This window comes from Eschscholzia californica, unplaced genomic scaffold, assembly GCF_041429995.1.
Source record: "Eschscholzia californica isolate CP2 unplaced genomic scaffold, dmEscCali1.0.p SCAF_5, whole genome shotgun sequence".
NCBI lineage: Eukaryota > Viridiplantae > Streptophyta > Magnoliopsida > Ranunculales > Papaveraceae > Eschscholzia > Eschscholzia californica.
The window spans coordinates 33931542-33946801 of record NW_028238472.1 but is presented as its reverse complement, the minus strand read 5'-3'; the positions used below and the strand labels follow the sequence as shown (position 1 = coordinate 33946801).

At 34.7% G+C, this 15260-nt stretch overlaps 1 protein-coding gene and 1 long non-coding RNA gene across 2 annotated transcripts in view; both read left to right on the top strand.

Moving 5' to 3' along the window:
* The window catches only part of LOC147538752 (uncharacterized), a 78884-nt gene that overhangs the window by 20144 nt on the left and 43480 nt on the right, over positions 1-15260 (top strand). The gene's annotated exons all lie outside the window — the stretch shown is intronic.
* LOC147538756 (L-ascorbate oxidase homolog) lies at positions 4598-9131 on the top strand. The gene is made up of 7 exons (XM_086638988.1): positions 4598-5056; positions 6157-6427; positions 7050-7152; positions 7247-7592; positions 7681-8046; positions 8401-8479; positions 8596-9131. The coding sequence occupies exons 1-7, from the start codon at positions 4812-4814 to the stop codon at positions 8806-8808; spliced, it is 1623 nt and encodes a 540-aa protein (XP_086495114.1). The 5' UTR covers positions 4598-4811; the 3' UTR covers positions 8809-9131.

Genomic DNA, 15260 nt, shown 5'->3' with positions numbered 1-15260 from the left:
TAGGACCTCTTGCCTCGTCTGAGTTGTCTCTATGTTGACCTGATAAAAGCTGTCCACATTCGTGGTAGTCTTGCTATGTATGAAATTGATTCTCGCTCAAATATGAGATTCAAATCAGCGAAACTCGAATTCAGGAATGTTCTATTCGTTTTAGGACTCTGGATATGTAACTGCTTGTGTTACGCTACTGTAGATCTATTTAAAATCAGATACGAAATGAGCTCGACGCGAGCTTCCCTCATTTAAAATAAATTGAAATAATTACTATGATTTTAAACAAATCAAAGGAGGTAAACACAAGTCAAATAGAACACAACAAAATTGAACAAATCAGATACAAACGATAGTAAAACCAAGCAAATGGGCCTTGTGTTGCCAGTCTTGTCTATTGACATTAAATGTGGAAAAAGAAAACAGTAAAGTTAAGTCAACCAATTAAGTGGAAGTAGGTATGTGAATGGAACAACTAAGAGAATAAGTGTTAATTTTCTAATTTCAGGGTTTGAGTGTTAGTTTGAGCACATGAGTTGCCGGATGGTTTACTCAAAAATCAAATGTCACATTCCCACATACGTCTCCCTTTTGTGGCAGTTGTCTATTTGGACTTAAAGAGTCTTATCTCTACCATTAAATTATTTGATATGTCTCCAGGGTAAGTTAAAGGATATAATGAGTTGCACATGTCTAGTCAAGGTTCACATTTCACAACTACTAGGGTTTGGTTTTGTCCGCTAGCTTTTGGTACAGTAGTTGGACACTCCTCTTAAGTCCATGAGGTCGTGGAGTCGAATTTCGGTGGAAGCAGTTTGTCATCAACATTTATCCATGTAATTTAGGCTATAAATAAATAATGTAATAACTTTATCGGTTTTTAGGCATCTTTCTTGTTGTCGGGTTTGAGGGCTGAGGCCTCTTTCATTCATGGTTTAAATTAATTAGGAGATTATTGTGCTCATCACATCTTCGTGATGTATCAATGCCTTCTATCTTGCAACGTAGATCGAAGTCGAATTCTCAAAAAAAAAAAAAAAAACAACAACAACTAGGGTTTGGAGTGTATAAAACATGAAAAATGACTTGGAAGAGTCACAATGCTAGTAATTATCAACGAAATCTTTGTTTTATTGTATGTAATAACAGAAAATATAAAATAATGAAAGAAAAATATGTTTCTTACTTCTATTTTTTTACTATATATAAAGAAAGACGCAGTTAGAATAGTTATAACACGACGAGATAGTCAACAAAAAATTGTAATTGTTATACAACTTCATGTATTAATGATAACAATATTTGGTTCCAATTATATATGCATTATGAGGTAGAGTATCCGTTGTAATGCGAGTATAATATAACCTAAGGTATCACTCATTTTCTTAGACAAGAAGAACCTCACTTTTTTTTTTTTTTGTTGAAAGAGAAGAACCTCACTTTGTTATCATAAGTGTTTTAAATCATTGATACAAATATTGTGATATTTTGCTGCACCCAGATTTAATTGTCATCAAAGTACATATGGATGGATATGTAACTTATGTAATTGATCAACAAATGCCCATTTACTCTAGAAACAAAAAATCATTGTTCAATTTTCAAAGATCTAACTTAGGTTATTCAATTATATCATTTAATTTATACAAATAAAAAAGAAATAATTTAGCTACTCTAGTACCATTCAAAGGAAAAACAAATAAAGACGTATTGAAATTTTTTTTTGAAACAAGATGTATTTCTTTTTTGTTCAGGAGAAACAAGACGTATTGAATTATCACAACTGCTAAATAGAGCAAGATTTTCTCCACTGTAGTTTTACGACAACAAAAACACATGTTAATTAATCGTTGTTAAATGGTGGTATGTTCAATAGAATTACTTTTTTTTATTGCATCAGTAACAATACTCTATTTTGTTTAGGGTTTTCTTAATTTTAAAGCTTGTTCTATCCGTAGAATTGTCCAACGAAGTCATTGGTTACATGATTGATTTTGAGTGTCGTCCATTAAAAACGCCTCTAACGTCGGAACGCCTCTAACGTCGGACTGATCACAATACATCACACACGTTTCAGTCCGCTCCACTAGAGACACTTTTTTGTTCTTCCCTTTTCTGCCCGTCACTCTCTCTTTATTATTATTTGGGTTATTTTTCATATGGCTCCCGATATTAGGCCAGTATTTCGGATGCTCTCTAATTGATAATAAATGTCGTTTTCATTTTTTTTCTGTCCCAGGGGTGTTAATACCCACTTTAGCTTTCTATTATGCCCTTGCCTCTTTCAATGATAATGACGATTTGTTTGATGAAGAAGTTTCGCGACATACATTCCCAATACATGTAATTCTACAAAATTTCATTATATTTGTTTCAATTTACGCATTGATCAGTCGGTTGAAAATATGGAATTCATTAATCCATATAAATTTTAATAAAACCTTAATAATTTATGGGCTTCAAATCACTTTCTTAATTGTCCCCGCTCTCTCTCTTGTGTTTGTAAATTTCTATTACTCCACACTCCAGTACAATTTATTTGGGTTTTTTACTTATATCTAACGGTTGAAGAATATATCACGTAATTTGAAGAACTCGTTTTCTCCAAGTACTTTATTGCGGGCATTAGGAGGAAAATAATTATTTTCATCCTGTGTCTTTTTTTTGTTGTTGAACTTTCATCCTGTGCCTTGCAAGCAATACATTTGTGGAGAGGTAAAGTTAAAGAAGAGAAAAATAAGTTGTTTCAAATTAGATTTCAAAAATCTGATTCATATGTATTGATGTGCCAATTTCAGATGTTTAAATGACCGTAGGTCAGTGCCATTAACAGACAAAGAGAAAAATACGCAACTGAAGTTAGATATTAGTTGCCCTTGGACGGAAAAAATGAAAAGAAGAGAAGTTCTATCTCTGCATTATCCATAAATTAAGAGGGCACATGCATTATCAATAAATTAAAAGAGCACGCGCGGAGCTTATACGGATAAAAAAAATAAGGGTTAATTCTGTTCCGGAACCCAAATCCACATAAAAGTCTAGTAAAACTCACAATCTCGTTTACCAGACTGCCGGAGAAGCAGGTTCTCCCGTTCGCTGAGGAGAGTAAAGAAAGAAAAGAAGAAGAAAATAGAGGAAGAAGAAAACGAAAGAGAAAAGTGATGAAGAAGAAATAATTTTTTTTTAATTTGAAGGTCACCAAAAAAGTGATCGGGTCGGCGACCTACTTCAGAGAAGAAAGGTGAAGTGGAAATTGTGAGAGATGAGATGGAAGATATTAGATCAAATGGAGGTGAAATAAGGAGATGACGTGGCCATTAATTATTTTTAAGATTAAATCTATTTTCGCCCCCGAGAGTATTCCGAAAAAAAAACTAATGGTGTGTTTGGTTGCAGGATTCCTAAGTAGGATTCCTATCAAAAGTGGGATTTGGTAGGAATCATGAATCCTTGGTCTGTTTGGCTACCAAGAATCCTAGGACTCTTGAATCCTAAGGATTCCTAATTCCAAAATTTGTATTGGACCAAAATCCCACCCTACCCCCTAGGATTTGCTAGGATTTTGGACTAATAAACCTAAATTTCAAACTTAAAATCAACAAAAATTTATTTCCCTTCTACAAAATAATAAAAATCATTATTCTTTTCAAAAATCATTACTTTTTTAAAAAATTATTATTTTTTCCAAAAATCATTATTTTTTAAAAAATCATTATTTATTCCAAAAATCATTATTTTTTCAAAAAATCATTATTTTTTCCAAAAATCATTATTTTTTCCAAAAATCATTATTTTTTCCAAAAATCATTATTTTTCTAAAAAATCCATTATTTTTTTTAAAAAACCATTATTTTTTTTTAAATTCAAAAATCATTTTTTTTTCAAAATCACTTTTTTTTTTCCAAAAATCATTTTTTTCCCAAAAATCATTATTTTTTTCAAAAATCATTATTTTTTTCAAAAATCACTATTTTTTTCAAAAATCATTATTTTTGAAAAATAATTATTTTGTAGAAGGAATAATTTTTTTTGAAAAAAGAATGTTTTTAAAAAATAATGATTTTTGAAAAAAAAAATAATGATTTTTGTAAAAAATAATGATTTTTGCAAAAAATAATGATTTTTGAAAAAATGATGATTTTGAAAAAAAATAATAATTTGCGAAAAAATAATGATTTAAAAAAATAATATTTTTAAAATAATTATTTTGTAGAAAGAAATTACTATTTTTGAAATTTACGTGAAAAAAATTGGTTTCATGAAATTTCAGTTACCGGAGAAAAATAGGTTTCATGAAACTTCAGTTACCTAGAGACAATATTTGGATGAGATTTTGTTTTTGGGATATTATTCATAAATTTGAAGGATATTATTATTTTAATTAAAATCTTATTTTATAAGAATCCAAGTATAATAGACAAACAAACCAAAGGATTTTAAATGAAGGAATCAAGAATCCTAGAATTCTTATTGGTTACCAAACAAACCAAAAGAAACTATTTGGATTCATGAATCCGTGGATTCATGAATCCTACAACCAAACGCACCATAAAATTGTTTTGACATCTGGAGCCAAAAGAAATGCTAAACACTTACAGAGGCAAATTGTGGGCAAAATGAAATTAACCCAAAAACTAACATTATGCCTTCCTCTTTACGGCTCCCATCACAATTAAGTACTGTCACCATCTCTTCTCCTTTCTTCCATTCCCCACTCTCTCTCTCTCCCTCTCTCTCTTAGAAGTCTCATAAAATTTTAAAACAGAGAGAAACTAGAGAAACCCACATTCTCTGTCCTTCTCTAACTCCTCAATTAAAGAATGTCAGTGGATTTTAGAGCAATTATCATCTCCTTGGCTTTTGTTTTAGGAGTGGTTAAAGGTGAAGATCCATACAGATTCTTCACTTGGAATGTGACTTATGGTACCATTTCTCCTCTTGGAGTCCCTCAACAGGGTATACTGATCAATGGACAATTTCCTGGTCCTAATATTTACTCTGTTACAAATGATAATCTCATAATTAATGTATTCAACAGCTTGGATGAGCCATTCCTCCTCTCTTGGTAATTCTCTCTCTCTCTCTCTCTCACTCAAGAACTTACTCATTTTCTCTTTCGAACTTCAATGAAATTAGTCATTCAAACGAGTCAGATGCTCAAGTATACTAAAAACAAAAATTGAGAAATCAGTCATTCAAACGAGTCAGATGTGTAGTAAGAAAAACGTAAATATTAGTTGTACTGCATTATCTTCTTAGGACTCTCACCACTCATAAAGATGGTATAAAGTTTGGTTGAGGGAAGGATAATGACCATCCATAATGGTCACTTCGATTAATATGTCATCCTATTTTTGATAAAAGTAAATTAATATTCTAATCCTAAATATGAAATATTTGTATAATAAACAAACTAAAAATAAAAATTAAGGATTTAGTTATGTTTGAAGAAAATAAAAAACTATTTTTAACATTTAAAATTATCTAAGACTACCAGAGTTCTGACTTTGAAATATGTTTAGTTGAAACAAATTAGAATTATTTATCGAACTTATGCAACAAAAACTTGTTAGCCAGTTTTGGAGTCCGATTTGATTTATTATGTTGATATAAATAAAGGGTAAATAAGGGAATATAATAGAATTAAGCACCATCATTCTTGGAAATTATTATGGAGACTGTATGTAGTTTTTTTTTTTTTTTTTTTTTTTTTTAATTAAGGAAAATATAAATTAACATAAAAATGTTGGAAATTATTGTGATTAAGTTTTTAAAACACAACTACACAAGGGTATTATTTTCTTTATCGAATTTGTCCATCTGTACCCTTACACACCAGTCATACCCCCACCATGACTCTAGAGAGTCTAGACTAGACATAATCCCAATCCTACAGTGGGGATATCCGGTTGAGATCACATAGAATTGATAAACTTTTATAGCCAAAAGACAAACTATGCTCTCGGTATTAGAAAGATACACATGTTACTACCAAATAGGAACAAATTATGCTAAGTAATTGTAACACAATTTTGCCTTTCAACAAAAAAAAATTGTAACACAATTTCATTATCTACTTTTTACATTTATAAGAGTGAAATCATAAATTGGAGATAAATGAGATCAAATTGGATTTGATACTAATGGTAAATAAAACAAAAATAGGAATGGAGTACAACAAAGGAGGAATTCATGGCAAGATGGGGTATATGGAACAACATGCCCAATTCCTCCAGGGAAAAACTTCACTTACACTTTGCAGGTGAAGGATCAGATTGGGAGTTACTTTTATTTTCCCTCACTTGCTTTTCACAAAGCTGCTGGTGGGTTTGGAGGAATTAAGGTTCTCAGTAGACCAAGAATTCCTGTTCCTTTCCCTGACCCTGCTGATGATTACACTCTTCTCATTGGTGACTGGTACACGGCCAATCACACGGTATTATTTCTAGGGAAGTTTTATAAGGCCTCCCCAATTTTGTTAAAAGGCCTCCCCACGAACCATTTTACTTGGTAAATTATCATTGAGGGGGGGCCTTTTAACAAAAATGAGGGGGCCCTATAAAATCTCCCTTATTTCTATTTCTCTCTTTAAGTTTCTCTCTATTAACTCTGACACTCTGTCCGATAAAGCTGGCCGAAATTTGAGGTGCACAATCTCCTTTTGTCCGAATTCTTAGTCTAAGATATTATGGCTAAATCAGGTCGTCCACTTCAAATATAAGCCAAATTTCAACCCAATTTTGGTAGAACCACAAAGGATTTTGACAATACAAGTTGCCTAGCTGATGTGGCAGTTGTGATTTGAAAGTTTGACTAAATCTGAACCGTTGAAAGATTCAAATCACAACCGCCACATCAGCCGGACAATTTCTTTTGTCAAAATCCTTTGTGATTCTAGCATTTTCGTTTGGGATAATCTTATCTTTCTCTCTCTCAGTTGGTACTAAGAGGACTAAAAAGTCATAATGGAGGCATACTAGATCCATAACCCTTAAAAAACATAATGTTTTAGCAACTTTGAACGGTTTGAAATGACGAAACTACCCTCATATTTTTAGAGGTTGAGATCAATCCTTGATGGTGGTAGAAAGCTTCCTTTTCCTGATGGAGTGCTCATCAATGGTCAGGGATCCAACGGTGTGTCTTACACTGTAGAACAAGGTAATTACGTACAATTTTTACGGCATTGTATATTATAGTAGAAATATTGTTTAGTATAATAACAACAATGAAAATGTGATCAAATTATGTACAGGGAAAACGTATAGGCTCCGGATTTCAAATGTGGGTCTTGAAAACTCACTCAACTTTCGTATTCAAGGCCACAAAATGAAACTGGTTGAAGTCGAAGGAACTCACACTCTCCAAACAACTTATTCGTCTCTGGACGTCCACGTTGGCCAGTCTTATTCTGTGTTAGTGACTGCAGATCAACCTGCTCAGGACTATTACATTGTTGTTTCAACACGATTCACTTCTGTTGTCCTCACCACCACCGGCATCTTAAGATACAACAACTCTGCAGGGCCCGTTTCTGGCCCACCACCAGGTGGTCCTACAATCCAAATCGACTGGTCTCTCAACCAGGCTCGGTCCATAAGGTACTATAGAAATATCTTGGCCCATGGATGGCCCATTGCTCCCAAATGGAAGTATTATTCTAATGTTTACTCCTTCCTCTATTCGTAGGACTAACCTTACTGCAAGTGGACCACGACCGAACCCACAAGGCTCATACCACTACGGCCTTGTCAACACCACTAGAACCATCAGGCTTTCTAGTTCAGCAGCTATAATAGATCAAAAGCAGAGATATGGATTTAACAGCGTCTCATTTGTCCCAGCCGATACTCCTCTTAAACTCGCTGATTTCTTCAAGATTGGAGGCGTCTTTCGTGTCGGAAGTATACCTACTGCCCCTGATGGTGGAAGCTTGCACCTTGACACGTCTGTCATGGGTGCTGATTTTAGAGAATTTGTAGAAGTTGTGTTTGAGAACCCTGAGAACATAGTCCAAAGTTGGCATATGGATGGTTATTCCTTCTTCGTTGTCGGGTAAGTAAGACTATGGTGGTGTTTTTCAGTGTCTGAACCCGACTAGTCTAAGTCGGACTGGTCTAAATCCTAATAACTGACGTTTGTTGTTCTTGTTTCAATTAGAGGCATAGTCATCATAGCTGGTAATTTCAGAGAAGGGGATCTTTATTCAAACTTATTTTGAGTCTTCTTTTAATGGACTCAAATCAGAGGCAACCACTAGGATGAGTCAAATGTACAGTCAGACCAAAAACATACCTTCTGAATTCTACATCTACGTAGTCAATTTAGTACTTAGAAAAAAAAAACTTACCATAATGTAGCTTTGTGTACGATATTCGTATTTATATGAACTAATAATGCTTATTGCAGCATGGATGGAGGACAATGGACATCCACAAGTAGAAACCAATATAATCTGAGAGACGCTATTTCACGTTGCACTGTTCAGGTACTAATAAATAACTATGATTGCTGCACTGATTTTGTTTAGCATGATTTTTGCTCCACAAATACATAATTAACGGACTAAATGATTAACTAGATAAGCAACTATTGGTGGTGCAGGTATATCCTAACTCTTGGACTGCAGTCTATGTGGCTCTAGATAATGTAGGGATGTGGAATGTGAGATCTGAGTTTTGGGCTCGTCAATACCTCGGCCAACAGTTCTATTTACGTGTTTATTCGCCAGTAGAATCGATCAGAGACGAATACCCAATCCCAAGAAATGCACTTCTCTGTGGTAAGGCGGCCGGCAGACACACCCGACCCCTATAAGAAGTCATGAAAGAAGATATACCAATGGTGGCAGGGGAGAACATATCAATTAGCTTATGTTTATATATTATGATATGAGTTGTAATAAGATGTTAGATGATTTTTGGTGCTCACTCTGCACCAACCCAGGAGAGGAGGAAGACTGAAATTGATCACCCCAGTGGTCAGGACATTGGACTCTGAAATTGTTCTTTTCTGTCTTGAGTACACACAATATTCTTTTTCTATATTTATTGTTGTGTTAAATTGATTCTCTTTCACTTAAGAAGTGTAGTTTTTATAAAGTAAGTGTATTGAAATAATTTGATCGTTCCTTATGGCAATTTCTTACTCTTACTTTTTATTGTATTTATTCCCTTTTTTATCTCCACATAAAGATCTGTACAGACCCCAAGATAGAGAGTGCGAGATCTAGAGTGACAATGACAGAAAGATAGTGAAAGAGAGAGACAACGAGAGAGAGATAATGTGAGACAGTGGGAGAGAGAGAGATAATAAGTAAGAGAACGAGAAGATAAAGAGAGAGAGAGGGAAAGGGATAGAGAAAATGAAGACTAAAGGACAATATTTGATCAAGTCAATTTTTAGAATAAAACAAAAAGATACGCTCTAAATCAATGTTTATTCACTAATTCTTTATTTTCCGGAGATTTTTCTTTATTTTCCAAAGCCGCAGTCTTATTAAATAGGCATTGTTAAGTGAAGTATTATTAAAGGGCGCCTCTATATACGCCTCCCAAAAATGTTGTAGGGGCCTCCCCTCTGTAGGGGCCTCCCTAAATTGTTTAGGCGCCTCCACGAGCGCCTCCCTCTTCTCTCCCACTTTTCCGTCAATTTATCTCTCTCTCTCTACTTTCTCAATTCTCAATCTAAAAATTAATCAAAGATCAAACCTAACAAAATTCTTTAATCTATCAAGGAAAACTCGTTACCAATCATAGATTAAACATTATGAAGGATAAAAAACCTAGGTTTCTTTTTAAATCTTCAAGCTCAAAGGAAATACCAAAATCATTAATTATCAAGATTAAGATTCTAGGTTTTGTTGAGATGAAAAAAATACTAGATAGAGGATGAAGAAACGAACCTAGATTTGGGGATGAAATATCAACTTCCTCCATTTTTTTCAGACTGGTGATATTTCATCTCTCGTCAGTCTGAGACCTAATGCGTGGTTTCAGACTGGTTTCAATCCGAACACAATCAGACCGGACAGTCCGGATCTTTTCGGACTGATCCAGTTCGAGACCTAATGCATGGTTCCGGACTGGCCCTGGTCCGAATACAATCGGACTGGACAGTCCGTCTCGTTTTGGACTTTCCAGCCCGTGACGAGGCTTTGGGCTTCGGACTAATCAGTCCGAGAAGCGGCGCCTACAGTTGTCGGGGGTTTGACCATGGTCAACCCCTATGAGGAGACGCCTACAACAATTTGGGGAGGCCCTTTAGACGCGCCCATTATTTAATAATAGTATATCAAATCCAATTCAGTTAAGACAACAGGATCTTCCATTTGACTTGATAAAAGCATTTGACTTCTTAAGTAATTTGTTACCAAATTATACATAATAAATACTTTTAGCAAACCTTTTACAAAAACCAACCATAATTATAAATCTTTTTAGAGAAGAAAGGTTATATCATATCTTTCTCTGATTATATCTAATTAGTTGTAATGATATGGATTATGTAATAACTAAGGTTTACTAAAGTAAGAGTATGGATGATCAAAGAAATAACTATCTTTTATTCACTTATTTCTCTGTAATTTAAGACCACCCAAATCTATGTACATTGAGGTGCATTTATACTAGTGAAGAGAAGAGTGAAGGGAAGCCCACAAGTCCACAAGTTGGATTTTATAGGGTAGGTGATGTGTAATTAATTAATCCATCCTCTATCTTGAAGTGATGAGTCAGTTTACACCTCATGCTTCATGATCCATATCTAGAAATGGTTATAGAAGGTGTACAATCATCTTTATGGGCAACCACAATATATAACACTCCCCCTTGGATGACCAATGCCATCAGTAATGATTGTTGTGTTTAAAATTTTGTGGACTACTTTTTAGTTGGCTCATTAAAACCTTGTCAGGAAAACCCTGAGGGATAAAATCTGATGAAGGAAAAAGAGTACAATAAAAGAGATCCCGAGTGATGTCGGATGCTAATATACTGCCTCGATCGTTAAAACCTTGCCAGAAAAACCCATTGGGATAAAAATTGGACGAAGGAAAAAGAGTACAGAGAGTAGATATCCAGTATTAGTGATGATAATATTCTCCCCCTGATGAATATCATATTATGGACTGATGTAGTTTTACATCATCAGATTCTTCAAGCTTCGCATTCCACTGTTTTGTACTAGTTTTCTGAACGTTGTAGTAGGCAAAGATTTGGTAAACAAGTCAGCTATCTTTTGGATATCAATTTCACCATTCTTCTGTAGATGGTGCGAGAAAAATAACTTAGGCGAAATGTGTTTCGTTTTGTCACCTTTAATATATCCTTCTTTTATCTGAGCAATGCAAGCCGCATTGTCTTCATAAATAATGGTAGGTGACTTTGTAATTCCAGGAAGATCACATGAAATTCTAATATGACTGATAATAGATCTGAGCCATACACATTCTCTGGTGGCCTCATGAAGAGCAATAATCTCCGAGTGGTTAGAAGATGTGGCGGGCATACTCTGCTTACTTGATCGCCAAGAGAAAGCTGTACCGCCACTAGTAAAAACATAACATGTTTGTGAAACTCCTTTATGTGGGTCAGATAGATATCCTGCGTCAGTGTATCCTATTACTTGTGAACCATTTGAGGAATTCTTCAAATAAAATAATCCCATGTCAGTAGTTCCTCGAAGGTATCGAAGAATATGCTTTACTCCCATCCAATGTCGCTTTGTTGGTGCTGAACTGAACCTGGCTAATAAATTTACTGCAAAAGAAATGTCAAGTCTAGGGCATTGAGCTAAATATAATAAAGCACCGATTGCACTTAAATATGGTACTTGAGGACCAAGTAGTGCTTCATTATATTCTTTAGGACGATAAGGATCTTTTACGGTATCTAAATATCTAACAACCATTGGAGTGCTAAGAGGGTAAGCAGTATCCATGCGAAATCTTTTCAAAATCTTTTCAGTATATAAATTTTGATGAACGAGTATGCCGCTTGTACTTCTCTCAATCTGTAAACCGATGCAGAATTTTGTTTTCCCAAGGTCTTTCATCTCAAATTCTTCAAATATTCTGCAGCCTTTGAGACATCTTCAACTGTCCTAATTAGATTTATATCATCAACGTATATTGCAATGATAGCGAATCCAGTATATGATTTCTAAATAAAAACACATGGACAAATGGGATCATTTACATATCCTTCCTTAGTCAAGTATTCACTGAGGCGATTGTACCACATTCGCCCTGATTGCGTTAAACCATATAAAGCTCTATTAAGTTTAAGTGAATACATGACCCGTGGCTCTTCATTAGGTAATTTGAATCCTTCAGGAACTTTCATATAAATATCAGTATCTAGATTGCCATATAGATATGCAGTAACAACATCTAGTAGATGCATATCGAGTTCTTCTTGAGCCGTCAGACCGATTAATATCTAAATGTAATTGCATCCATAACATGAAAATATGTTTCTTCATAATCTATACCAGGTTTTTGTAGAAAACTTTGCGCCACAAGTCGTGCTTTGTAGCGAACTATTTCATTATTTTCATTGTGTTTTCTTACAAAAATCCATTTAAACCCAACTGGATTTACATCCTTAGGTGTGAGAACCACTGGTCCAAAAACACCACGTTTATTGAGTGAATCTAGTTCTGTCTGAATTGCGTCTTTCCATTTCGACCAATCATGTCTTTTTCGACATTCCTCAATAGAGCGTGATTCATAATCATCATTCTCTTTCAGAATTGAGGTTGCCACTGCAAAAGAGAATATCTCGTCGACAATTGTTTCATTTCTGTCCCACACTTCTTTCGAACATTCATAATTTATAGAGATTTCCTCATTGTTTGGTATCTCTGCCTCATCAAGGGTTTTACCTTCTTCAAGCGGTATTTGTTCAGAAAGTGTGGGCGTATTATTAATAGTCTCTTCTAGAGAACTATTATTTTGTGATCGATTCTTCCTCTTTCTAGGGATAGTATCTTTAGAACCAATTGGTCGTCCACGTTTCTGACGTGTCTTAGACGACTCATTTGCTATAGCAGTTTTTCCTGGTCCTTCAGGAATATTAACTCGTGCACGAGCATTAGCAGCAGGGATATATGATTCTGTTACTCTGGCTGCATCATTAAATGCATCTGGTAGTTTATTTGCAATGCCTTGCAAATGTATTATCCTTTCTACTTCTAGCTCAGATTGATTTGTATAAGGATCAAGATGAGATAAACTTTGTGTACTCCAACACAATTCAATTTGTTTGTTATTCACTGCAGACGAATTTTCTCTCCCTAATGGAGGGAAAATTGTCTCGTCAAAATGACAATATGCAAATCTTGCAGTAAAAGTATCACCTGTCGTAGGTTCTAGATACCTGATAATAGATGGTGAATCAAAACCAACATATATCCCCAGACGTCACTGAAGTCTGAATTTAGTCCGTTTAGGAGGTGTAATTGGCACGTGCACCGCACATCCAAAAATACGTAACTGCGCTATGTTTGGTTGATGATCCAAAACAAGTTGCAAAGGAGAATGTAGACCATTCGCTGTAGGTCATAGGCGAATCAAAGCAGCAGCATGTAATACATTGCAGATCCCCATGCAGAAACAGGCAACTTGGTTTTCATCAACATTGGTCGTGCAATCAGTTGTATATGTTTTATGAATGATTCTGCTAGACCATTCTGTCTATGAACATAAGCTACAGGATGTTCAACATAAATACCAACTGATATACAGTATGCATCGAAAGCTTTTGATGTAAATTCACCTGCCCCATCAAGGCGTATGAACTTAATCGGAAAATCAGGAAAATGAACTCCTAATCTAATAATTTGGGAAAACAACCTTGCAAATGCATTATTACGAGAAGACAGGAGATTAACATGAGTCCATCTAGCAGAGGCGTCTATCAATATCATAAAATATCGAAACGGCCCACATGGTGGGTGAATAGGACCACATATATCTCCTTGGATCCTTTCTAGAAATTTAGGAGATTCGATATGAACTTTTGTATAAGATGGTCTTACAATTAATTTCCCAAATGAGCAAGGTGTACAAGTAAAATCTTTGCCTATTAGAATCTTTTGATTCTGTAGTGTGTGTCCCTGAGAATTTTGAATTATTCTACTCATCATGGTAGATCATGTGTGTCCCAAACGGTTATGCCAAAGTGTCGTCCCACTTGGATCATAAAACTTCTGGTTTATGATAACATAAGATTCAACCGTTTTTATTCTTGTAATATACAATCCTGAGGAGAGAGTTTTCAATCTCTCGAGATCATGCTTCTGACCCGAAGCAGTTCAAGTAATATATAAATATTCTTCATTATTTTCATCTCTAGTCTCAATGTGATAACCATTTCGACGTATGTCTTTAAAACTTAACAGATTCTTCAAACATCAGTTGGAATACAATGCATCTTCAATGGTTAACTTCGTATCACTTGGTAATGTTATGATTGCTCTGTCAGAGCCGTCAATGAGACTAGATGAACCAGCGATAGTAATCGCATTAGCCTTAAATAATTTCAGAGTCAAGAAGTACTTTTTACTTCGAAAGATAGAATTTGTGGTTCCACTGTCTGCCAGACAAATATCTTCATCATCTCTCAAAAATGTACTTCTGGAATTCATACCTTAACGAACATAAAAATAATCATAAGATACTGATGGACAACATGTTAATTTTATATATTACATTGATATACAATAGTCAAAAGTAAAACATTAATATAATACAAAATTTACAACAACTGAAAATATTATAAAAACACTACTTAGGAGAGTTATGAATTCGATCAATCATTTCGTCAAACTCATCATATCGTAATTGATCGAACTCATTACAAGTAAGATTTTCATATTCACTACCATAGATATCATTTTCTTCGATGGGGGGACTGCATCACCGATGCGGTTCTTTTCAGATTAATGCCATAATCTGTTATTTTTGACTCGGCCCTGACTTCAGTAAGATGTATTTCGACATCGTCAGTTAAATAGTCAGATACATCCAATCTTGTTTTACGCGAGGAATCGTTGATTTTCATATGATTTGTTTCTACATCGACAGTACGTTTCTTCAAGGATGCTTGATAAAGATCTACTAGATGTTTAGCAGTCCTGTCATACCACATTTAAAACAGGGTTGATTCTTCATTTCAGAAGGTTCATTTACTACCTTCGTCCCTTTATTTTTCCGATTATACGGCTTGTATTTGTTAGCCGAGTTATTTGTCCATCGACCTCGGGCG